This window comes from Artemia sp. Qi Xiang Cuo, chromosome 11, assembly GCF_049724085.1.
Source record: "Artemia sp. Qi Xiang Cuo chromosome 11, ASM4972408v1, whole genome shotgun sequence".
Lineage (NCBI taxonomy): Eukaryota > Metazoa > Arthropoda > Branchiopoda > Anostraca > Artemiidae > Artemia > Artemia sp. Qi Xiang Cuo.
The window spans coordinates 7,643,479-7,668,828 of record NC_142804.1 but is presented as its reverse complement, the minus strand read 5'-3'; the positions used below and the strand labels follow the sequence as shown (position 1 = coordinate 7,668,828).

At 33.7% G+C, this 25,350-nt stretch overlaps 2 protein-coding genes across 5 annotated transcripts in view; one reads left to right on the top strand and one right to left on the bottom strand.

Annotated features, from left to right (window-relative positions):
* The window catches only part of Fs(2)Ket (Importin subunit beta Fs(2)Ket), an 81,151-nt gene extending 66,354 nt beyond the window's left edge, over positions 1-14,797 (top strand). The window contains exon 15 of the mRNA XM_089096248.1: positions 14,666-14,797. Coding sequence (XP_088952374.1) covers positions 14,666-14,696 — 31 coding nt within the window. The 3' untranslated portion in view covers positions 14,697-14,797. The remainder of the gene's footprint in view (positions 1-14,665) is intronic.
* The window catches only part of Hem (Nck associated protein 1 Hem), a 74,631-nt gene continuing 54,976 nt past the window's right edge, over positions 5,696-25,350 (bottom strand). For all 4 annotated transcript variants that reach the window (XM_089096247.1, XM_089096245.1, XM_089096244.1 and 1 more), the window contains exons 7-11: positions 22,897-23,063; positions 20,013-20,097; positions 14,648-14,874; positions 11,430-11,519; positions 5,696-6,577 (exon numbers count right to left, since the gene is read on the bottom strand). In XM_089096247.1, the coding sequence (XP_088952373.1) occupies positions 6,455-6,577; positions 11,430-11,519; positions 14,648-14,874; positions 20,013-20,097; positions 22,897-23,063 (692 nt within the window). In that variant the 3' untranslated portion in view covers positions 5,696-6,454. The remainder of the gene's footprint in view (positions 6,578-11,429; positions 11,520-14,647; positions 14,875-20,012; positions 20,098-22,896; positions 23,064-25,350) is intronic.

Sequence of the window (25,350 nt, the reverse complement as noted above, 5' to 3'; positions counted from 1 at the left end):
ATGAATTAAATACAAGCGTATTGGATATGAAATACTCGCTAATAATAAATCTCTTTGATAACTAAACAACTAGATGACTTCTCTTATAGTTGAAAAAGAGTTCAAATGGGGACATACATTAGCATCAATAATCCAAGTTGTGTGCACTAAAGACTTGCACTAATCTAGTTCCAAAATCTAGATTGTGACAGGGATTACATTTCGCTTCGAAAGCTAGATTGAACGTTATGCACCCAATGTAAAAATGTCTAAATAAGACGAATATTCGGTTCGCTTCAATTTTATGCATTGGTTCATAAAATTGAATTAAAATTAACCTTTTGTTTATGCATTGGTGAAAACGCAATATTAATACTCTATCTAGATTAAAAAAACAAGCAATTTTTTTAACTGAAAGTAAGGAGCAACATTAAACGAACAGAAATTATTCCGTATATGAAAGGGGCTGTCCCCCCCTGAATGCTTCGCTCTCTGCGCTAAAGTTTTTTATTGTTTTAAAAAAACAGCGTTGTGAGAAAGTAACTTTAGCGGAAAGAGCGAGGCGTTGAGGAGGGGGCAGCCCCTTTCATATACGGAATAATTTCTGTTCGTTTTAAGTTTTAACGTCGCTCCTTACTTTCAGTTTAACAAAGGTGTTTTTTTATTTAATTTTTGAACGTTTTTGAATTAGTGCAGGTTTTGATTTTGGCTCACCGTACATGAATAATTAAAACAAATTTGCATATTAATTTTACTTTTATCTGGTTAAATGGCTTTCTCGAAACTTGTTTAATTTTATTTACGAACGTTTTTATTAGTAATAAATATACGTAACTTACGAATTAGCTTACGTAACGAACTTCTATATTCATATATTTTTAATAAGTATATTAGGAGGTTCGCCCCCTAGTCAATACCTCGCTCTTTACTCTAAAGTTCGAATTTTATTCCAATTCTTTGAAAATGACCCCTTAATCACAAAGGCCGTTAATTAGAATAAATAGCTCTTATGAAAGTACTAAGAAATCTTTGGCTTAAAGAGCGAGGTATTGACTAGGGGACGAACCCAATCATACACATAATTATTTCTGTTCGTTTTAAGCTTTGATGTTGCTCCTTACTTTCAGTTGAAAAAACTTGTTTTTTCTATTTAATTTCTGATCATTTTTTTTTAAATAATGCTGGTAAATCTGGAACCCCCTTCATAGCAATGCCCCTTCCCCCATGGAAAGATCCTCTCGCATAACTCCCGACCCTCCTCCCCCCACTACCAGAAAAATCCCTCCTGAAAACGACTATATACTTCCCAATAACTAATACTATATGTAAACATTGGGTAAACACTCCTGATCACTCCTGAAAAAAAAAAAAAAAAATAATAACCTCGCATCCGTGATCTTTCTTCTGGCAAAAAAATACAAAATTCCATATTTTGGCAGATAGGAGCTTGAAACCTTTACTGTAGGGTTTTTCTGATACGATGAACAGATTCAGCGTATCTGATATTGTGACTTTCATTAAAATTCTATGACTTTTATGCGCTGTTGGCCCCCTTTTTTAATAATAAAGCTAATTTTCGCAGGCGCTTAACTTTTGATTTGTAGGACTTAACTTGATCAAATATATATATTTGAAATCAGCATAAAAATTTGATTCTTTTGATGTATCTATTGCTATCAAAATTTCGTTTTTTAGAGTTTCGGTTACTATTGAGCCGGGTCGCGCCTTATTTACAGTTCGTTACCACGAACTGTTTGATAGAGTATTTTAAAAAATTCATGGTTCGGCTTTGCCTAATTTCTCGATGAAAGAATTACGAATAGTGGTTGGAAAAAGATTTTTTGTTTAAGGCTTACAAGTCAATTCAAGGTACGTTTTACTTCCTTTGTTCTGTATGCTCCCTGTCTTTTGATTTCAGGCGATTCAGTTGACTTAATGTAGATGAAATAAAAATGCCAAGGGGAGAGGATTGCATAATTCTCAGTCAAGGGCTATGAGCAAAAGCCTAACAATATTTTTGTCTCGCTGTCCCAATCGAACCAGATGTAGTTCACTGCAAACCAGCGCCTCACTCTTTATCCAAGGTTAAAAAATTATTCGCGCTGTTTGAGGGACAAATATTATATTGAATAATCAATTCCCGACAGTTAGATAAAAAGCGCAAATGTGTAATTGCTTACAGAAACAGTGTTTTTTCTCTAAGCATTTAAAAAGTGAACTACATAATTGATTTTCTAGCGAGAATGCTTAGGATTTAAGTTTCATTAACAGGGCAGTAAAATAGTCTTATTTGCTAAATAGTGCAAAAATTGTAAAAAGCTAAGTCAGAATGTAAATCGTCCTCAAAGTATGCAAAAATTGGCACCAAGTGAGTTGCAATAGCTAAGGTTAATGATTTTCGGGAAATTTTGGTAATTTGTTTACTAAAAGACGATACCTATTGTTTGATGCGGAATACGTTTTCGGCAAATAAGATTTTCTAAACTTTTACACTAGTTCAAATAAATATCTTACAACGCCATCTGTTTACTGCTCTTTCAGCGGTACCAAGGATATTGAAAATAGGATCTAGCTGTTGACAGACGAAAAGAATTGTCTAATTTCATTGATTAGTTTTGCTTATTTTGTTTAATTAAATTTAATTGATCACCTTTGCTTATTTAGTTCTCATGGTCCAATGTGGCAATGTTCACGAAAGTATAATACTGCTCTAATAGCTTGATAATTTTGAAACGTCTCGGCCGTTTTCATGTACGAAAGACTTACAACGGATCCAAGTGGCAAAAAGTATTTTAATTCAAAGTCCTTGGTATTTTAAAGACAGTTGTGTACGCGCGGAAACAACCGAAAGTCGAATTAAACATGTTAATTACAACATCCTGACGGCCGGATACAACCGGAAGTTGAATCGAAAATGTTAATTACAACATCCTGACGGCCGGATACAACCGGAAGTTGAATTAAAATGTTAATTACAACCTTTTTTAAAGCAGCGGTAAAATCACAATATTGGTACTCCACTTTAGATAGGGATTTTGCTTTCAATAAGAAACATTTAACTGGATTTCACATAACAACCCTTCGCTTGAAAAAAATCACCATCTTCTGTTAGAACTCCCAACATAAGTTGTCATTTTAGCTTTTCAAAAGGCGTTGCCTGATATTTTTATGGAAAAACTGGACTTGTACCATCTTCTTTCCCCAGATCGATTGGCCTAATCCATTTTCCGATATCTAAGTTTTTTTTTAATATTTTCAGGAATTTCAGCTTATATCCAAAATAAATCATTTGTTCGTTTTCCATTATCTAAATACCTGGCAGGAATATTCGTAACATGATTGTCTTGACTCGGGGATTAATACATAATTTTTTTCTTGGGGGGGGGGGGAGGGGGGCACCAACGACACTTGGGCTCTTCTATCCATATTTTTTTGTCTCTTCACTCCTGTAATTATTGCAACTTCTAGGGGGCGCGGACATATGCCTCTTTACTTGTCCTAACCTTTTCTTTAAGTTGCTAAACCTATCCTTGGCTGAACAACGGTAAACAGAAGGAAAACTGGAAATAACTTACATTTTATTTTTTTTAACCTGTGTAATATGTCTCAATATTCCGTGCTGATTGATGTCTCATAACGTCTTAATTAATAAACCACATCCAAGCTCTACAACGTCAAATGTGAAGTGTTTATTTTATGACACAGTTCAAGGTGCCAGACCCCTAAAACACTTGGGGGTCTCAAAGCTAGCTTCTAAGGATGTTGCTGCATCCTTTACCTTAGCCCCGACATACCGTTTTGCTACAAAAACACATGGCAGTGCCAAAGAGGAAAACCAAGCTCGTATTTCTTTGATCTAGGCTGTTTTTCTCGATCCGAGGAATCCTCTATGGAACATGTACCTAGTTACATTGGAGGCAAACATTTAATGCACTAATGTATGGCTGCTAAACCAGGCCCTTAAGAACCCTAGAAACCCGAGATCTAGATGTCTTCTCATAAACGTCTCCGGAATATCCTGAAGGTGAGGCGATCTGCGCGAGTCGACAACGATACCATCCGAAGTAAAACTGGGAACCGGCCACTCATATCTAATTCATCAAATGTAGACGCCTCTGGTGGTTCTTCCACATACCGCGACACCCACAAAACCGTTTCTAATCGTTTACTAGTTTTTCCATAAAATTGTATCTGCTGAACGTCCTGCTTGAAAGGTTCGCCAGACGGTTTCCAGGGATAATATCTCCCGAGAGATCGTGCAGCGTCTTACAAAGCTATTGCTTAAGTACTCTGATTGATCTGTTGGTAACTTATTCGTTTAAAATGTCAAGTAAAATACAAAAAAAATGTCACAGTCGTACGGTGTACTTCAAAGTGACGATTCGGACATCAAATTAATGCTTTCTTCATATGTAGTGCAAAACCCACAGAATTATGCCACAGGAAAAAAATCCCGGGTTCTCCGTGAATTTATCGCTAAAAGGCATGTGCCGGGTCTAATCTTCAAGAAGAAGACGAATATTTGAAGCTAACAGGGGAAGTGTTCTTTCAACATGAGCGTATGTTATAGACCATCTAGATCCCTGCTCATTGTTTCCTCTTGGCTTATTTATGTTCTAAGGTTTCACCAAATAACGCTGAGTATGTTCAGCATAGGCTTTAGAAATAGACCTATTGAGGTTTAAGCTCGCCCAACTAATGTCAATATGCTTATTGATGGCTGATCTAACAAACTGTCTTGCTTGAAGGTTTTTGTTTCAAAAATTCAAAATATTTCCCAAAAGCAGTATATATTTCCCCTTATGTGTGGATGACGGTAATTTTTGTTGCTAAAAAATGCTGCCTGCTAAGGGGGGGGGGTATGGGTATCTTTCTTGTTTATCTCTTGCAATATTTCAATTAATTGCAGCAAGAGTTTTTCTAAAAAGTTGCTTAAATAACATGGCATGATTTTAGTCTAGAGTAAAATTTGCCCTTAAAAATCGGGATCGCGGAACTTGAGACAAAATATATTCACACAAAACTTTGTGAATTAAAACCTTTTCACCCGTTTTGTATCTGGTTGTTGTGTCAAACTCTTAGCAGTAAAAAGAACGCAAAACCTGATCCGCGCTCCGAAATTTTTAGCCAGTAAAGAGAACGAGAAGATTTGAGTCACAATATTTTCTTACAAGTAAACTCTCTGTCTGTCTTTGGTTAAAAAGTGTCAATAAGTTTCAAGAAAAATAGACAGCAGTAATAGTCGGCCAAATGGCAAGTGACCATTATGGCAATAGTCGGCCTAATGGCAAGCGGCCATTATGGCAATAGTCGGCCAAATGGCAAGAGGCCATTATGGCAATAGTCGGCCAAATGGCAAGTGGCCATTATGGCAATAGTCGGCCAAATGGCGAGTGACCATTATGGCAATAGTCGGCCAAATGGCAAGTGGCCATTATGGCAATAGTCAGCCAAATGGCATGAAGTCTCTTCTTTTTTCTGCAGTGCACCGAAGTTCTCACAGAAGACGGTGAATTTCGTCACCGCGACGACAGCCGACTAATGTCCCTATGTACACTCTTGATGGTTAGGTTGCACTCACATCTGGAATTCTGTTGCGTCCGAAATGCGACAGAATTTCACAGGGCTAGCTTTGGGAAACAAGCACTTTAACGAGTTCATTTAACGCAGCAGAAAATCACTTAAGGACGCTAGTAAAGGTGAATTGAATGAATAGTATAGTAAACGTAATTTATTAAATATACACCACTTAATATTTAATTAATTGCAAGACTTTCATGGATTTCCCGCTTTTCTCAGCAATTTACCCGAACTTGAATAAAATACCTAAGAATGGAACTAAGCAGAACTAAGAAGACGGAAATCCTTCGACGAAAATCCTTTTTTTTTAAGAAGGACCTTAATTGAGGTGAATTGAATAACTGCTCTAATATACACAATTTACTCTTGGTGGAATATGCACAGTTAAAATTAATTAATTTATTTAATTAATTATGTTATTTGATTAATGTAGAACTTTTGTTGAAGTGCAAACTTTGCTCTGCACCTTATGCGAATATAAATAAAAAACGTAATATTGAAAACAAGTTATGATAGAAGACAGTAATTCTTCTCAAATAAAGGCGGTCAACCGGTAAATTCCGGTTGGTATGTCTTATTCAAAGCGAAATTCTTTTGTCTTATTACAAAAATTCTTCAGACAAAGGCGGCCAAGTAGCGTTTACAAGCGAAATTCTTTGGTCTTAATATAAGAAATAACTCACACAAAGAGGAAACTCGATTATTTTCAACACAAAATATTAACGGCCGGAGAAGCGAATTTTTGAACTCGTACACAACAGCAGTTAAGTGAAGATTCTCCCCCTCAACAGAATTCTGGGGTGACGTAAAACCCGCCAGTGAAGCGAAATTTGACTCTTCCCTGAGCCTAGCTTAAGTAATACTTTTGCAAAATAATGTGAAATACTTTCTAAGACTAGGGGGATTTAAGGGGAACGATCTCCGCCTTATGTACAACTTGATAAGCCTTTCGAATCAATCCATATGGGAAGCAAGATTCCAGTAGATCCATAGTAAGATAACTTGACTCTTGGACAATCTGGAAAAAGAAAGAGGAAAAATATTCAGTCATACAGAAAATAAGGCTAGGCAATATATTTTTTGATATGTCATGAATCAATTCTCCTTTAAATTAAAAAGAAAAAGAAAAGCATTCAAAATACATGAAAAACAAGAATAAGTTTTTTTTTTGAAAATTGATCGTAGTTAAATTCACATTCAAAAGAGAACATCATACAAAAAAACACAAAAAAATATAAAAAAAGGAAGAGAAAAAACTATTCAAAAGTCAATGAGGCTACGTAATTTATCTGATAATTGATTTTGGATGATTTCTTCTTTAAAATAAAGAAAAAATGCAAAACATTCAAAATACATCAAGTAAATATGGACAGGTTTTTTTTGGAAACTGGTCATAGATAAATTCACATTTGAAAGAGAATATCATAAGAAGAAGAACAACAACAACCAGGAGAGACGTTATATACACGCAAATCTTCTATATAGTTGCGCCATAGTCGTAAAACTTTTGACTATATTTTGGCCCAGTGTTTTTTTTCTCGCCAGTTGGTCAAGAAAAGCGTTCGGAGGAAAACTGTCTTTTATATGAATTCTATGGAAACCACCCTGAGCCAAGGCCGTACCCAGAGGAGGGGGGGGGTTGACCCCAACCCCCGAAATTTTTATCTGACGTGTAAAAACGTAACAAAAATGGATATAAACAAATTTTGTATGCTTTTTTGATTTTTTTTTGTGTAAGCCCCCCCCCCCCGAATTTTTTTCCCAGTAAAACCCCCTCCAAAAAAATCCTTGGTACGGCCTTTCCCTGAGCCCCATTTATAACACTTTCGTTGATTCTGATTCTTCAGATATTTCTCGCCCTTATACTAGAAACCCATATATGTCAATTAATTTATGCCCTAATGAAAATTCAAATACCTTGAAACATGGAAAGCGATTAACTCATCTAAATTACCTTAAGTTCCAAATTGAATGTTGTTCTTTTTATTCTGCATACAGGATTATTTTTCAATCACCTTCTTGCTATTAGTTCGACTGAATAGCTCTTTTCATTCTTTATTTGCTTTGGCTTTTATTTCTCTTTGCGTGTTTTATTATACATTAGATTATTCTAATATTAGATTTATATTATTATTATTATATATTAGATATATTTTATTATTATATATTAGATTATTTATATATTATTCTTTGTGCACTGAGGACTGCTGAGTAGAGGTTCTTGCGAAATATTTGCATTATTTTCTGGTTTTAAATCGCTAAAAATTTCTCCTCGTTTATTTGTTCAACGTCGTTTTTGTACTTTAGAAAACTGATTTAAAATTGCCAAGATGTCGTTCAAAGAAAAAAAGGAATAAAATTCTCCTTATCTAGATTGATATCTTGTTAATCCCTCTCTTAATACTCAAGCAGTAAAGTAATCCAATTTGATTTGGGGTAACTGGGGCTAAAAATAAAGCGCATGGAAATACGTTCTGTCACAACTAAGGGCCTTGAAGAAATACTATCTATTTATTTTGTCGTAATAGAAAAAAGAGACCAAATAGCAACTCAATAGGCACATAAACCCGTGTAAGTGATAGGAAAGAGATGCTATACAAAATCAAATAGCATAGCTTTTGAAAATCAAAATAGACTAGGGTATACAACAGAAGACAAACTCAAAATCACAAAAAACTTTCAAGTTGTCAGCCTGCTAAAAGGTTTTTTTTCGTTTGTTTTCTTTTTTGCGAGGAAGGTTTTCTTCAAGAAGCGTAAAAAGAAAAATAACATTTGCCATTTTTTTGCTTTCGTTTTTTTTTTGAAAGGAAGGTTTTCTTAGCCTTGAAGAAGCGTAAAAAGAAGAATAACATTTGCCATTTTTTTTGGTTTCGTTTTTTTTTGCAAATAAGGTTTTGTTAGTCTTCAAGAAGCATGAAAGAAAAATGGCATTTGTCATTTTCTTGACATTGCTTTCTTTTTTTTTTTTTACAAAGAAGCTTTTCTTAGCCTTTGAGAACAATAAAAAGAAAAGGCATTTGTCACTTCTTGTCATTGCTTTCTTTTTTTTGCCAGGACGGTTTTCTTAGCCTTCAAGAAGCATAAGAAGAAAATGGCATGTCATTTTTTTTACATTGCTTTCTTTTTTTTACAAAGAAGGTTTTCTTAGCCTTTGAGAACCATAAAAAGAAAGACATTTCTCACTTCTTGTCATTGCTTTCTTTTTTTGCAAGGACGGTTTTCTTAGCCTTCAAGAAGCATAAGAAGAAAAATGGCATTTGTCATTTTTTTGACATTGCTTTCTTCTTTTTTTTACAAAGAAGGTTTTCTTAGCCTTTGAGAACCATAAAAAGAAAAGACATTTCTCACTTCCTGTCATTGCTTTCTTTTTTTGCAAGGACGGTTTTCTTAGCCTTTAAGAAGCATAAGAAGAAAAATGGCATTTGTCATTTTTTGACATTGCTTTCTTTTTTTTTTTTACAAAGAAGGTTTTCTTAGCCTTCGAGAAGCAAAAAAAGAAAAGACATTTGTCACTTCTTGTCATCGCTTTCTTTTTTTGCAAGAATGGTTTTCCTAGCCTTCAAGAAGCATAAGAAGAAAGATGGCATGTCATTTTTTTGACATCGATTTCTTTTCTTTTTTTTTTTTGCAAAGAAGGCTTTCTTAGCCTTTCAGAACCATAAAAAGAAAATAAAAATGTCACTTGTTGTCATTGCTTTCTTTTTTTGCAAGGACGGTTTTCTTAGCCTTCAAGAAGCATAAGAAGAAAAATGGCATTTGTCATTTTTTGACGTTGCTTTCTTTTTTTACAAAGAATATTTTCTTAGCCTTTGAGAACCACAAAAAGAAAAGACATTTCTCACTGCTTGTCATTGCTTTCTTTTTTTGCAAGGACGGTTTTCTTAGCCTTCAAGAAGCATAAGAAGAAAAATGGCATTTGTCATTTTTTTTGACAAATGCCATTGCTTTATTTTTTTTTACAAAGAAGCTTTTTTTAGCCTTCAAGAAGCATAAGAAGAAAGATGACATGTCATTTTTTTGACATTGCTTTCTTTTTTTTTTACAAAGAAGGTTTTCTTAGCCTTTGAGAACCATAAAAAGAAAAGACATTTGTCACTTCTTGTGATTGCTTTCTTTTTTTGCAAGGAAGGTTTTCTTAGCCTTCATGAAGCATAAAAAGAAAAATGACATTTGTCATTTTTTTTCACATTGCTTTCTTTTTTTTACAAAGGAGGTTTTCTTAGCCAAGCCTTTGAGAACCATAAAAAGAAAAGACATTTGCCACTTCTTGTCATCGCTTTCTTTTTTTGCAAGGACGGTTTTCTTAGCCTTCAAGAAGCATAAGAAGAAAAATGGCATTTGTCATTTTTTTTTACATCGCTTTCTTTTTTTTACAAAGAAGGCTTTCTTAGCCTTTGAGAACCATAAAAAGAAAAGACATTTGTCACTTCTTGTCATCGCTTTCTTTTTTTTGCAAGGACGGTTTTCTTAGCCTTCAAGAAGCATAAGAAGAAAAATGGCATTTGTCATTTTTTTGACATGGCTTTCTTTTTTTTTACAAAGAAGGCTTTCTTAGCCTTTGAGAACCATAAAAAGAAAAGAAAAATGTCACTTGTTGTCATTGCTTTCTTTTTTTTGCAAGGACGGTTTTCTTAGCCTTCAAGAAGCATAAGAAGAAAAATGGCATGTCATTTTTTTGACATTGCTTTCTTTCTTTTCTACAAAGAAGGTTTTCTTAGCCTTTGAGAACCATAAAAAGAAAAGACATTTGTCACTTCTTGTCACTGCTTTCTTTTTTTGCAAGGAAGGTTTTCTTAGCCTTCAAGAAGCGTAAACAAAAGAAAAAAGACGAAAGAAAACAAATTTTATGAGCAATTCTTCAAGCAGAGAAAATAAATTGTTTTAAATTTTTTTTTAAAATGAGATACCGGAAAATCGCTGATATTTATATTCCAGCCAATTTTCATGCCTCCAAAACGCAGTTACAGCGCCGGTTTTCATCCCATCACTTTTCAACATTCGCCAATTCCCCGCTGATGCTCATATTCTAGCCGATTTCCATTGCATCCTAAACACAGTTAAATTACCAATTGGCATACCACAGATTTACCACATCTATTCAATAGCCACTTTCCTACATATATTGATGTTCCAACCAATTTCTATTGTATCTTAAACGCTGTTAAACAGCCAATTGGCATTCCTTAAATTTCCCAAAGCTATGTGTTAGCCATAGCCGCATCCATACTTCAAGCTGATTTCAATTGAGCTGGTTTCATTGCCATCTATTCCGCATTTCCGATTAAACCATTTCCCGCATATCTTTCCACATTTATTTGCGCAAATATCCCACATTTACTTATTTTAGCCAGTATTTCAGGGAAAAAACGATGGTATTCAAGATAAAATTTACCCGTAAAATGGGATATAAACGAGTGATTTTGCAAAATCACTTCTTCGTAGAATTATTCCTGAATCAAATCTTTTCTTAAATATAATTAGCAATCATTTCATATTCAATGTGAAATATAATTAACAGTGTTACTATAACTTCATACAATTTAATATAGCTATAATGTAACTAAAATAATATAACTTCAGTAAAATTAGTAATAAACTTTATGTTAGAATGTTGATTTGTTCGGCCCTTATCAGTTTTTTCCTTAAGATTAATACAGAAATAAGGAGAGGAACTTCCTCCGAAATCCGTCTGAAGGATACCTCCTTTTCAAGTGAAAACTGCGGCCTAAAAATTTATTTTTTCATGTTTGCGATCTACCCCCCTCCCCCTGACAACATGGTTGGAAATATGTTTACTTGCCATCGTATATTTTAACTAGATAATAGATTTTGCGGCATTGTTTACTAACAAACGAATGGCGAATATTTACCAGATCAAGAAGAATGTAGATGGCATCGCGATTCCTTACCGCTTCTCTGTCTATCTCTTGACCAAGTCTTAACAAACTTGATGAAGCCAACTGCAAAAAAAGAGGAGATAAGGACTAACTGCAGACATACTGAATTAGAGAAATCATAATAAGTGTAAAAAGAAAAGAAGAAACACTACACAGTAAAAGATAAAAAACCTCAAAGAAGAAGCACAAAATTCAATATCACATTTTAAAAGTTGATCAAATGTGCAAATCTGAATAGTTTCAAATGCTTCTCTGTGCTTTTATATAAACTAATTGATACTGCCATCCAAGCCTGTCGGATGAAAGCTGTATAAAAGGAGAAAAAAAATTAATATTAAATCTAAAAATAATGTTATTATGAATTATGAAATCATAGATATTACCAAAAATAAGATTGAATTAATTATTCTTTTTCATCTATATTGCCATAAAGCACCTAGAACTCACTAAATACAGCGAACTCACTAAATAACTCACTAAGAACTCACTAAATACAGCGCTAACCTGAGAAAAAAGTTCCTTAAAATCGGTACAGAAGTACAACAATAAAAGATATTAATCTAAATAAATTTAAAAAGATTTAAAAAACAAAAACAAAACGTATCGATCAGTTTGACCTGAATTAAATAGAAAACAATTTGACTCTTAACTGGAAAAAATGAGCTTAAGGGTAGTGAATCAATTAGTAACTCACTAAATAACTCACTAACTCACTAAGAACTCACTAAATACAGCGCTAATTGAGAAAAAAGTTCCTTAAAATCGGTAAAGAAGTACAAAGTTTTTGAAAGTATAGTTTGTTATTTTCAGTTGTCAAGGTCACTTCAACGTGACGAAAAGTCACAAAACTTCACTAAAACAGCGGGAAATTACAAAATGAACAATATTTAACTCGATTTGAGCGCCAAAGTTCACAACTGGATAAGTGCGCCAAGAGAGAGGGAGAGAGGGAGAGAGAGAGAGAGAGAGAGAGAGAGAGAGAGAGAGAGAGAGAGAGAGAGAGAGAGAGAGAGAGAGAGAGAGAGAGAGAGAATAAAAGGGAGAAGAGAGAAAGAGAGAAGATAAGAGAGAAAGAAAGAAGGAGCGAGAGGAAGGGAGGGTGGTAGGGGGAGAGAAAGAGCATGAGAGAGAGAGAGTGATATAGCAAGAAAGCGAGAAAGATGGTTTTACACTTAGAAAAGCCGACTTACAAGAATCGAGTTGAGCAGTTTGAAGCGCACACAAAATCATCTTTAGTTATATGCAAAGCTTCATACGTATGATTCTTCGCCCAACTGCTAGCAGATTTTTAATTTAAAAGTACTTTTAAAATAGTTTTAAAGTACTTTAATTTAAAAAGTAAGTGTAATTTTTTCGATTTTTTTATTCATTGATGTTATTTGGAAGCAGTTTTCCTGAAAAAGCATATCTTTGTGTATTGAACGAAACTTTTTAGGCTGACTTTTACCGTAAGATAAGGATTTTTAAGAAATTATGGTTGGATTTTTGATAAACAAAACTATTCTTTTTTAGAGACATCAGTAGAAAACACACTTTTTTTTTTGCTAAAAAGGAAGTTTCTTTTGTGCATCGATTTCAACTTTTTTCGCTGAGTTTGAATATAAGGAGTTGGAGTTTGAATATACGATCAGAATTTTTTCCTTTATCCATAGTTTTTTAACAAATGTCTTTTCAAGTTTATTTTAACAAAATTTTATTGGTTTCTTGCAGGCACGTACGCAGTAGTTTGTTTCGGGGGGGGGGGGGTGAATCCTTCCAACCCATTATTCTGTGAGAAAAATCAGAAAATTATGGGAAAATTAAAAAAATCGTGAGATTTGGGGGGGGGCCGGTGGCCCCCCCGGCTTACGTCCCGGGTTTCTTCACCAATTTTTTGCAAGGTTTGCAATGACGCTTTATTTGTTGTATTTTAAAATAGAGTTGAATACAGAAACAAGAAAAAAAAATCCAATAATATCTCAATAATAACAATATAATATTCGATATGGAAATTCTGGTTGAACTTTTTAATTCAGTATAAAAAGTTCTACTACAATTATAAAACGTATTTTTGGAGGCCAAAAAATTTGTAGCAGATATTTTTTGGAGCCAACGATATTTTTGGAGCAAGACTTCTAATGTTGCTTCTCATCATATTTAAGGTTACTGCTGGCAATCTTCTAGCCCATTTGTATTTCGGATAAAAAGAAAAAAAAATATATAAATAATAATTTATAGAAAAGAGAATTGAAATGCTTAGGGAGGACATTTTCCTAACGTTATTTCGCATCCTTTATTCAGAAATAAAATGAAATATTTTCTACAACCCATAGTTTGGCATAATTATTATTGGATTTTTAGGTTGAATTTTTGGCCTTCCGATCCAGGAATTTTCAACGTTGCGCACAAGCAACAGGAACTAGAAAAGAAATGTTTCGTTTCATAGTTCAGCATACAAGACTGGATTAAAAAATATTTTTCTCAAATGCTAAAAATAGTTTTGAAAAAAAAACAACAAATTTTGCCAGAAATAAAGCTTCACATAATTATTACTCCGAAATTGCGGAAAAAAAAAACGCTATTATTTTCAAACACAAAGTAAAAAAATACATCTATTACTATCTGATTTTTCAATTCTACATAAAAAATATTTTCTTAATATTATTCTCCTTAAGAACCGAACATTACTTTACCCCGTATTTTTTGTCATTCTGAAAATCAGTACGGGAAAACTGACTTATCGTATGAAAATCTGATTCATTTCATTATTCTTGCGATTCATTTCATTCAATATTATTCTTCATAAGAACCGAACATTACCTTACCCCGTATTTTTGTCATTCTGAAAATCAGTACTGGGAAACTGACTTATCGCTTGAAAATCTGAAAAGCTAAATTTTTTTTTGCTTTTCTTATCTAATTCATTTCATTCCAATACACACACCTCATCACAAATCAACGGAAAAACTGAGGGGGTTATCATCCTCAAAGACCTAATTTCTAAAACTTTTAAACTACGTTGAACAAAATGGCTATCTAGAAATCTTGATTGGATGTGTTTGGGGAAAAGGTGGGCGTGAGAGGGGGGTTAGTTGCCCTCAAACCACTTTCGACTTTTACACTAGCCCTTTTATATACCTGAAAATATACCTGAAATACACTCTTCTTCATTATTGGGCAGAATCTACCCTATAACCTTATCAAATACTTACAGCCAAAAATTCTTTTAGCCTATCATCAGCGTCACTTCGACCCGCTTGAGCGAAGAGGGCACAGAAAATGGTATTGATCGACATGGCAAGGCAGTGAGCATTGTTGACGTGACCTCCAAGATTTGCCTTATAAACAGAGGCATCCATACGTGCCAGACGTGGAAGGGACACTGCAACAAACACCAGAAGCAGGCACGCCACGTGGTGTTCATCTTCTTTCGGGTCCACTTGAAAAGAAAACAAAATTAGAAAAAATGTATATATAATTTTAAAATATTTATTTCTGATTTTTTTTTAGAGAGCACAGATTATAAGGCCGCATCTTGAAAAAAGATGCAGCACTTAAAAAAAAGAACTGTTATTTTAACTATTTATTTCGTATATGATCCTGGAGGCAGCGCAGAATATAAAGCCGAATCTCCAAAAAAGACGAGGCCCTTTGCTGCACTTTTGACAAAAAAGAAATATTATTTTTAACTATTTCGTGTATGATCCTTGAGGCAGCACGTATTATAAAGTTGCACGTTGAAAAAAGAGGCAACGCTTGCCCACTTTAAGAAAAATAACTATTATTTTTAAATATTTATTTGGTATATGATCTTTGAGACAGTGGAGATTGAAAAAAGATCACTTTGATGCCATTTCACCGGCACAACGAGCACATCAGGTGATGCTCGTCTTTTTTCGGAAAAGGAAAAAATATTGAAAAAAAAGAATATAATTTTTATCCATTTATTTTGTATATTATATGCTTATTTCTAATGTAACAAAATTTATTTATTTTTCTCCAAATCGAAGAATATATAAAATACATTAGTGAAATTGCAAAAGTACAACAAGTAATGAAACAAAGCGAAGATTTACAATAGGCCTACAAACATACCCGAACAAAACACGTCAAAACATAAAATATCAAACATTGTTTAAATTCTGGAAAAAGGGAACAATTATGCTTAGAGGTAATATTTTAAGATCAAAATTATCCAGCTTAATCATAACTAATTCCAACGGCTCTTTAATTTCAAATCTCGAAACTAATTCAGCGTTATTAAGGAAACTGGAAATCCAAGTAAAATTCCTAATAATTAAAATAGCGAACGCGAATTCAAGAAACACGCAGATTTTAAAATCTTGAAAAAGGAGGGAAGGATAGAGAACATGCGGGAGGATAGCAACTGCGTTCAAAAGAAAGCCTAAAATATTACGACGATAGATTCCACGAAGCCGTATTATTGAACCAAATGCCTTTTTAATTTTTTCTTGAATATGTAAAATTATCATCGACTTCGAATTTCGAGATGAATCAAAATCAGGTAACCCCAGATAAACATCATTATCAAAAACTGGAAAATACTGCTGTCGCAAATTAGTTCAGCTCGGTTATTATCATTCAAGGGAAAGATTTTTTTTTTTTACAACAATAGAAAGGCCTCTATCTTTAAGCTTTCTAGAAAGTAAGCTTAGGATCCTTGAGACAACGCAGATTATTAAGCTGCACACTAGAACTCTGGCGTCTCCCGTTTAAACCAACCAGTCATAAGGACTTCTCCCTCGAGAAGTGGCGACCTTCCACGTAACTATAGCCGAGAAACTCCGCCGTGTTTTGGGCTCAAGTGACTTTGTGCGCAGCAGGTTTTTCTTAAAAAAAAGTTTTAATAAATATTTTGCTTTAATCTTAAGCTGGAATGTCACGTTCAAGGAGTGGCGGTCTTCGAGATAAATATAGCCAAGAAACTAACACAGCTATGTGCAGCCAGTTTGGCCTCAGGGGCTTTATGCTACCACCAGTTGATGCTATTAATCTAAGGATTAGCTATTTGTTTCGTCATTTATTAATGGATAGCTTACTTCAGGTATGCGCAGAAATAGTTATTGTGATATCAAACCTTTTTCAATGCATCAATAAGTAATTACCAAATGGGCTATACTTTGATAGATCAGAATGCTGTTTTATTTCTATTCTTTATTGTGAATAGGCGTTACAGATTTTCTCGGCCCTGGTCCTGATTATCAAGATTAGAATTATCGAGCAAAGGCGCAAAACCTTCAACAGGTAAGCAGCGCAATACGGCATAACAATAGGTATATTTTTTGTAAGTATATATTTTTGATAAATATTTTACTTTAATCTATTGCTTATCCATTTTTTTTACATCTATTCATGGTACTTAAAAATAATTTTGATTTCAAGAGTTAAAGTCTCTAGCCCAGTGGTTCTGAACTATTGAATGTAATTCTCTAGCCTCTCTACAGTTAATAAAGCTAGTAAAATGTAATCTAATACGACATATAACAATATCATCAAAGATGCTTCTCCTTTAGTTCCACAAACAAATGTTCTTTTTAAACTATGACAGAATAGAAAATAAATCTAGACAGCTGAAATTCAATACAAAAAGGTCAAATTGGTTTAAACAAAGCATTAAGTCTATTCAGAGCTAATTTGTCACTCCGACGTTGTATTTTTCTGTACAAGAAAATGGGTCAAGTTAATCCTTGGAGTGTGAAATACGATATAGACTGAATAATAAATTTAAATGCTTATTGTTATTTAAAAAATCCTTTTGGTTTAGGTTTGACACTGAGATTCAATTAATCTAGGACGTAAAATGCAGAGATGCAACCAGGAATTTTTTCGGGGAGTAGAGGGCAATAATAATAATACTAAAAGATGATGAAAAAAGGAGTGCCCAGACATTGAAAAAACTCAAATTCGTTTTTAGGGGGGTGGGGGGGGGTCCCAGGATCCCCACTTGCCTCCGTACATCAATTGTAAAATGCCAGAACTTAAAGTAAAATTAGATTTGTTTTAGAGCATTTGGATCGATGTCTAGAAAAGTAAGTAAATGATGAAAGCATAAATTATATGGAAATATTTCAATAATTATTATACTGTATATAAATAGTAAGTGTCTGTAACTAATATAATGTCTGCGAAAAACAACGGGTAGCTGAATCTTAAAGGCAGTTCAGTATTTATCATAATGGATATTACATAGAGTCAATAGTTTTCATTTAAGGTGACACATTTTAAATTTTACGCGTCGACACGAAACACATTTTTTTCTTCTTTTTTTTGGAGGGGGGGGGGAGGGGGCTTTTCTTTTCGTAATTGATTGTCTTAAATTGGGGTGTCGTAAATTGTCAAATAAATGATTTCGTAAATTGTCGATGCTATGGATTTATTAAATCGACACTATTTTTTTCATGGCTAAGGGATAAAATTAAAAAAGTTTTAGGGACAATTTTTTGGGGGATGGAGGGAATAGATATGGCCACTTTACTTTGAATTTTGTGTTGGAGAGGGGGGCAAAATAACTTTTCTTCGATCATTACAAAACAGCATAGACTACAGTTTTTTATGCTAGTCGTCCCATAGACTCTCCTGCTAGTTAAACAATAATTCGTTATTATTCCTAGAATAATTCCATTATATAGGAAAATAATAACTTCGACAACGTTTTAATAGTTATTGTAGTACAAAAAGTAAGAAATTCGGATTGTTTTCTGCAAAAATATCAAAAGTGCTTCCGTTTTCTATTCTAAGTTTGTATAAACCTCTAAAGACAGTTCGATATTCTCCAACCGATCCCACTCCTCCAGCTTTGCAACTAAGCCCTAAAAACTTGTTTTTGAAGTTTCGTTTGCTTGTTATTTGCAGCCATTTTTTGTATTATGTGTAGCCTCATTCTATACATTAGAATTTTTTAAGAAGCGAGAAATTAAAAAGATAATTTTTAGTCTTAAAAAGATAATTTTTAAACATTAAAATTATTAACATTAACATTAACATAACATTAACATTAAACATTATAATTTTTAACATTAAAAAGATAATTTTTAGTCTTAAAATGGTCAAATTACAATAGGAGTGTGAATTCGAATTATTTTAGGTGATTTTCCTCCGAAAAGCACTTATTGTTAGCCAACAATAAAGGTTCATAGCTTAAAAAGCGTCTCCATTTCGCAGATTCTGCAAATCAAACCGCCTAAAGATCCACCTCTTTAATAGCCTGATCATACCCACTGCTCTGTATGGGCGTTAAACATGAATAATAAAAGCCGAAAAGGAACGCATTCTTCTCGAATTTGAAATGAGAAGCCTTTCCGGATATCGAATATTAGATGTACCGACCATGTCACAAGTGAAAAAGTCAGAAGAACAATAATTTCACCAGATGCGCTGCAAAGTTAAAAGACAACAACTGCGCTGGTCCGGGTACAACAAGAGAATGGATCCTGCTCACCTACCCAAAATTTCACTTGAAGCGACAGTTGAAGGACGTCGATCCCGGGGAAGAACTTGCAAAAGGTGGACTGACAACTTTGATCAGCAATGTATTACGCAACTACACCAGAACTGCACCAGACAGAGCCGTATATCGAGTATTGGTCAAGGAAATTTTGTGAGGAGCAACATTGAAATGTCCCATCAGGATGCAAGGGACTTAAGCAACTAAGATTTCCTTTAAGTCTATTAATTACTAATTGTATCCTTTCAGTGTATTAATTAAGTGTATTAATTACTGTATTAATTCATTACTTCTGGATTTTTATTTATGAGGGAAATAAAAATGAAATAATATTAATTTCATTTAACCCAATTCAACTTTGGTCAAAATTAATAAGTTTAATTAAATTCCCCTCTTAATTAGTTTAATCATTTTATTCTGTTTCTCATAAGTTGAAGATCATATCGGCTATGATAATCAAAAGTGCGAAATTTTCCATTTTTGTAGACTTTCAGGAGAACCAAAGAACAGAAAAAAGTTTGTCGGCTGTGGTCACTTTGAAGGATGAGGCTAATGGGGATAAAGGGAAACATATTCTAAACCAACTTTTTATGCTATTTTCAATGGTATAAATTAAATTTATGTATTGCCAGCGAATTCAAAATTGTTCTATTTATGGCGAATGTCTCCTTTTTCCTTAACAAAAAAGGAGACAAATACCAGGTCCCAATGTTATAGCTCCATAGGATAATCATCTTCTGTCATACTGAATTGCAACAATCCCTGACAAAAAAGAGACATTCGCCACCTAGAGGCTTATATCTCTTTATGTTCGTAACGATATAGGATAGGACAATTCTGACTGCAATATTCGATTCTTCGTGCTTAGTTTATCACGACATATATATAACTTATTTTCGACCAAAATGGCATATGTCACACTTTTAATTAACACAGCCGATATACTACAAATGAATATTTGATTTACTAACGAGGAACAATTTATTTTACAACCCAACCTTATTTTTAGCTCCCAATACAGCCTTATTTGTAGCCTTAATTAAAAATTGTGAGCAAGTATCATTACTTTTTTTTTTTTTACAAAAAGTTGCTATTCCTAATATGGGACTTACCTTGCTTTTGATGTCTTAATGAATTAATAAGTGCAGGCTCAACCTTCACTGGTAATCCAGCCGCCGACGCCAATTCACTTATGGCCTAAAAGATGGTTACGTAAACATAATACGTTTTCTTCCATAATATTAAACAAACATATAAAATATATAAATACATTATTTTTCCGTTTTAAAGTGACATTGTCTTCAGAAAATTCGATCTGGGAATTTTATAAATTAGAGAAAGTTGCCAGAATTAAGCCCTTCCGTTCTAGGGGCATTGTAAAAAAAAAAAAAAACTCATATATTATATTATCATATATATATATATATATATATATATATATATATATATATATATATATATATATATATCTATATATCATATATATATATATATATATATATATATATATATATATATATATATATATATATATATATATATATATATATATATATATATATATATATAATCATATTTTATCATAATCATCTTGTGTTCCAGCATTGCATTCATACTTAAGGCATTGGAATAGGTTGAACTTGTACCCCCCCCCCTAAATCCCCATACTGAAACTAAAATTAACCTATTGGATAACAAAGCTTTGAGAAGAAGGGCTTATCTTAAGGTATTTGCTTTTTATTGAATGAATCTTCTTTCAAAAATCTAAAACCCCCGGTTCGATACCAACACCCATGAGGAAAGCAAATACGCATGCATGAACATCCTTCTTAAGAATAATTAAATAAAAAAACAAGTTTTATTTTTAACTGAAAGTAAGGAACGACGTTAAAACTTAAAACGAACAGAAATTATACCGTATATGAAAGGGGCTGTCCCCTCCTCAACGCTTCGCTCTTTACGCTAAAGTTTTTTATTGTTTAAAAAAATAGAGCTGTGAGAAAGTCAAACTATAGCGTAAGAGCTAGGTGTTGAGGAGGGGACAGCCCCTTTCATATACGGAATAATTTCTGTTCATTTTAAGTTTTAAAGTCGTTCCTTACTTTCAGTTAAAAAAAAATTTTTTTTTATTTAATTTTTGAATGTTTTTGAATTAATGCAGGTTTTAATTTTGGCTCACCGTACATGAATGGCTGTCCCCTCCTCAACGCCTCGCTATTTACGCTAAAGTTTTTTATTGTTTAAAAAAAATAGAGCTGTGAGAAAGTCAAACTTTAGCGTAAAGAGCCAGGCGTTGAGGGGGGGGGACATCCCCTTTCAGATACGGAATAATTTCTGTTCATTTTAAGTTTTACCGTCGTTCCTTACTTCCAGTTAAAAAAAACCTTGTTGTTTTTACTTAATTTTTCAACGTTTTTGAATTAATGCAGGTTTTGATTTTGGCTCACCGTGCATGAATAATTAAAAAAAATTTTTATATTAATTTTACTTTTATTTGGTTAAATGGCTTTCTCGTAACTTGTTTAATTTTATTTACGAAAGTTTTTTTAGTAAAAATATACGTAACTTACGAATTAACTTACGTACGAACTTCTATATTCATATATTTTTAATGCGGGGTTCGCCCCCTAGCCAATACCGTGCTCTTTAAGCTAAAGTCCGAATTTTGTTCCAATTCTTTAAAAATGACCCCTTAATCACAAAGGCCGTTAATTAGAATAAATAGCTCTTATGAAAATACTAAAAAACATTTGGCTTTAAAGAGCGAGGTATTGACTAGGGGGTGAACCCAATCATATACGTAATATTTTCTGTTCGTTTTAAGTTTTGATGTTGCTCCTTACTTTCAGTTGAAAAACTTGATTTTTTTATTATTTAATTTCTGATTTTTTTTTTAATAATGCTGTTAAATCCGGCGCCCCCTTCATAGCAATGTCGCTTCCCCTATGAAAACTTCCTTCGTGTAAACATCCTCCCATATAACCCCCCCCCACCTACCAGAAAAAATCCCCCCCTGAAAACGTCTGTATACTTCCCAATAACCAATACTATATGTTAACATTGGGTTAAGTTCATAACTTTCAGCCCCCCCCCGGGACTTCGGGGGATTCAGTCATCCTAAAAGACATAGTTATCATATTTTCGACCATGCTGAACAAAATGGCTATCTTAAAATTTTGATCGGGTGACATTGGGGAAAAAAAGAGCGTGGGAGGGGGCCTAGTTGCCTTCCATTTTTTTTGTCACTTTAAAAGGGCACTAGAATTTTTGATTTACATTCAAATGAGCCCTTACACAATATTCTAGGACCACTGGTCGATACGATCACCCCTGAAAAAAAAAAAAAAAAAAAAAAAAAAACCAACACGCATCTGTGATCTTTCTTCTGGCAAAAAACGCAAAATTCCACATTTTTGTAGATAGGTGCTTGAAACCTCTACAGTAGGGTTCTCTTATACGCTGAATATGATGTTGTGATTTTCAATAAGGCTCTGTATCTTTTATGGGGTGTTTCTTCCTTTTTTCGAAAATCAGGCAAATTTACGTAGGTACGTGATTTTTGATGGGTATAATAAAACTTGAGGAAACTTATATACTTGTAATCAGCATAAAAATTTGATTCTTTTGATGTATTTATTAGTTTTAAAATTCCGTTTTTTGGAGTTTTGGTTACTATTGAGCCGGGTCGCTCCTTACTTACAGTTCGTTACCACGAACTGTTTGAAAACGAAATTTCATATATTTTGTCGATAGTAGCTTCAAGATTTTCGAGTGTATTGAGTTTTATTGTGTAATATTTAGCAGAATCCCATCCCTTATTGAAAGTTTAACCCTTTTTCAAAAAATCTGCCAATTTTCTTATGCTAACAGCTTCTGATGAACAAATTTAAAATCAATGAATATTGCAAATGTTGAATCCGCATACAAATGGATTATGCTGATGCATACATTGCTTTCAAAATGTCCGAGTCTAAATGAAAGTATTAGGCTACTTACAGGCGATTCTACTTCAGTTTTGGGGCCATTTTCTTTGATATCACAAATGGATGCAAATAGGAATGGAATCCTTTGGCTCAATACGTCACTCAATGCTTCTTGACATAACTGCCGAAAACTCAAGATAACTCCAATGATTATCATCCTTTGTAATACATTATCAGGACCTAAAAAAAATTATTTACACGAGTTACTACTACTACTACCAACAACACACCGCAGCACCAAGCCGCCTGAGGCCGACAAAGCTACGCACGCTCCTTCCTAATCCCAATGTATTCAAAACCTCTCTCTTTACACCCTCCAAGGAAGTTCCCAGTTCTCTTAAATCTGTCCTTACGATATCATCCCATCCCAACCGAGGATGACCTGCTTTCTGTTTAGCGGTTGGCCGAAAAGGACAATCTTTGGCAATCTGTCATCCTTCATCCGCAGAGTGACTTATCCATATCAACCTTTCTTTCATTATAGCCCTATCGCGGGCTTCTTTCAGGGGTTATGCTAAAGAATTAACGCAGGAAGGAAAACAGCAATAAGGTATAAGCAGGTTATAAAAAACTGATTAGGGAGAAAAAACTTAACATAGTAACTGATGATTTCTTAATCCAATGATTCAGTGATACTTGCTTCATATTACAACGCAAAATTTTATCCTTTTCATGTTAGTTTTAACCACGAACAACCCATACAAATGAGCATAAAATTATCAATATAAAAAATTCTCTCTTTCTTTTAGCATGTTTCCTTCTGTAGAGCCACAATTCTATCCCTTTTCCAAGAACGAATGGTGCACCAAAAAGGTGGAGTTATTTATCTCTCCAAAAAATATATTCCATGGATAGGCTGTAAACAACAGTTCAAACAGGGATAAATCCTTTTATCAGACAGTGAAAAAAAAAAAAAAAAAAATACTGGACATTTCAATCACATATACAGTGACCGCCATCAGCAGCTATACTAAATACCTACTAAACGGCTATACTAAATGGCTACGCTTGGTTTGTCAAATAGCATTAGTTAACCCGAAAAAATATAAAAGCCATAGATCTTTCAGATTCTGTCATTTTAGATCATGTGGCTTCAACTAGTTCATCTAAGCTTGGTTTTTCTCGCGGAACCTCTAAGCACCTTCTACAGAGCCTTACTGTTCTTAGGAGCTACATTTGGAGAACTTTGTTCTTGAATAAAGAAGTCTGAACTTTTTTTTTGTAGAATTTATGCGAGAACGAGAAGATGGATTGTCGTGCCCGACACTAAAGAACAAAGGACCATTTTGATCTATCAGTTGCAGTTTTATCGGTGATTTTCAGTCACTCTCTGTCCCTTCTTCTACCTTGTCTTTGTCCCCCCCCCTCTCATAGCTCCATATTTTCTCTAAACTTTTGCGAGAGTTCTTCTTTTGTTCTCCTGACTTTCACTCCCAAAAGGCTATATTTGGAGAACTTTGTTCTTGAATAAAGAAGTCTGAACTTTTTTTTTGTAGAATTTATGCGAGAACGAGAAGATGGATTGTCGTGCCCGACACTAAAGAACCAAGGACCATTTTGATCTATCAGTTGCAGTTTTATCGGTGATTTTCAGTCACTCTGTCCCACCTCTTACCTTGTCTTTGTCCCCCCCCCCCACCTCTCATAGCTCCATATTTTCTTTGAACTTTTGCAGAAAGTTCTTCTTTTGTCCTCATGACTTTCACTCCCAAAAGGCTGCTGGTTCGTTAACAGACACGTCTCAATCTTTTGTGCCACAGGGAGGACATAAAGTGTTGCCAAGGAGCTCTCTGCGAAGTCTTTTGGTAATGAGTGAAAGTTTTTTTCTGACTGGCCACAATTACTCATTAGTTCTGTTGTAATATAACTCATTAAATCATTAATATTAATTTATTAATTCAGTTAATATTAATTGATAAAATTATTAATAATCCTAAATTATTAAAACTATTAACTCAATTAATAAAATTATTAACTCATTAATATTAAAAAATTTATTTTTGGTGAAATTCAATTGAAATTCCTTAATGACACACAACAACACTGAATATTTTTTCCACGATCCCGCTATTCCTTATAATAATAATAAAAGTCATGCCAGTTTAAGAAAGGAAATATGAGAAATATTAGAAATGGAAAGAATAAAAAAAGAAAAATAAGAGAAGGCAAAAATATCAAGTTAGGAGGGACCGTTAGTGTTAAGTTCTCAGAGAAGATGGTAACTTTTCTAATCGAAAGTGACCGACCAACATTGCTAAGGCAATTTTTGATACTAAGTTTGACTGAAGGCAAAAATCTTGTTAGTCTGCAAAATTTGCAAAAATCTGCAAATTTTGCAAAATCTGCAAAATTTCTTAAACGAAAAGACTCCTTTTATAACCAATATTGAGGATAACGGCAATTGTACATTTTTACAATTTAATCCTTTATTCTAAATGTCAAACAAATGTTTGAACAACTAAATGTC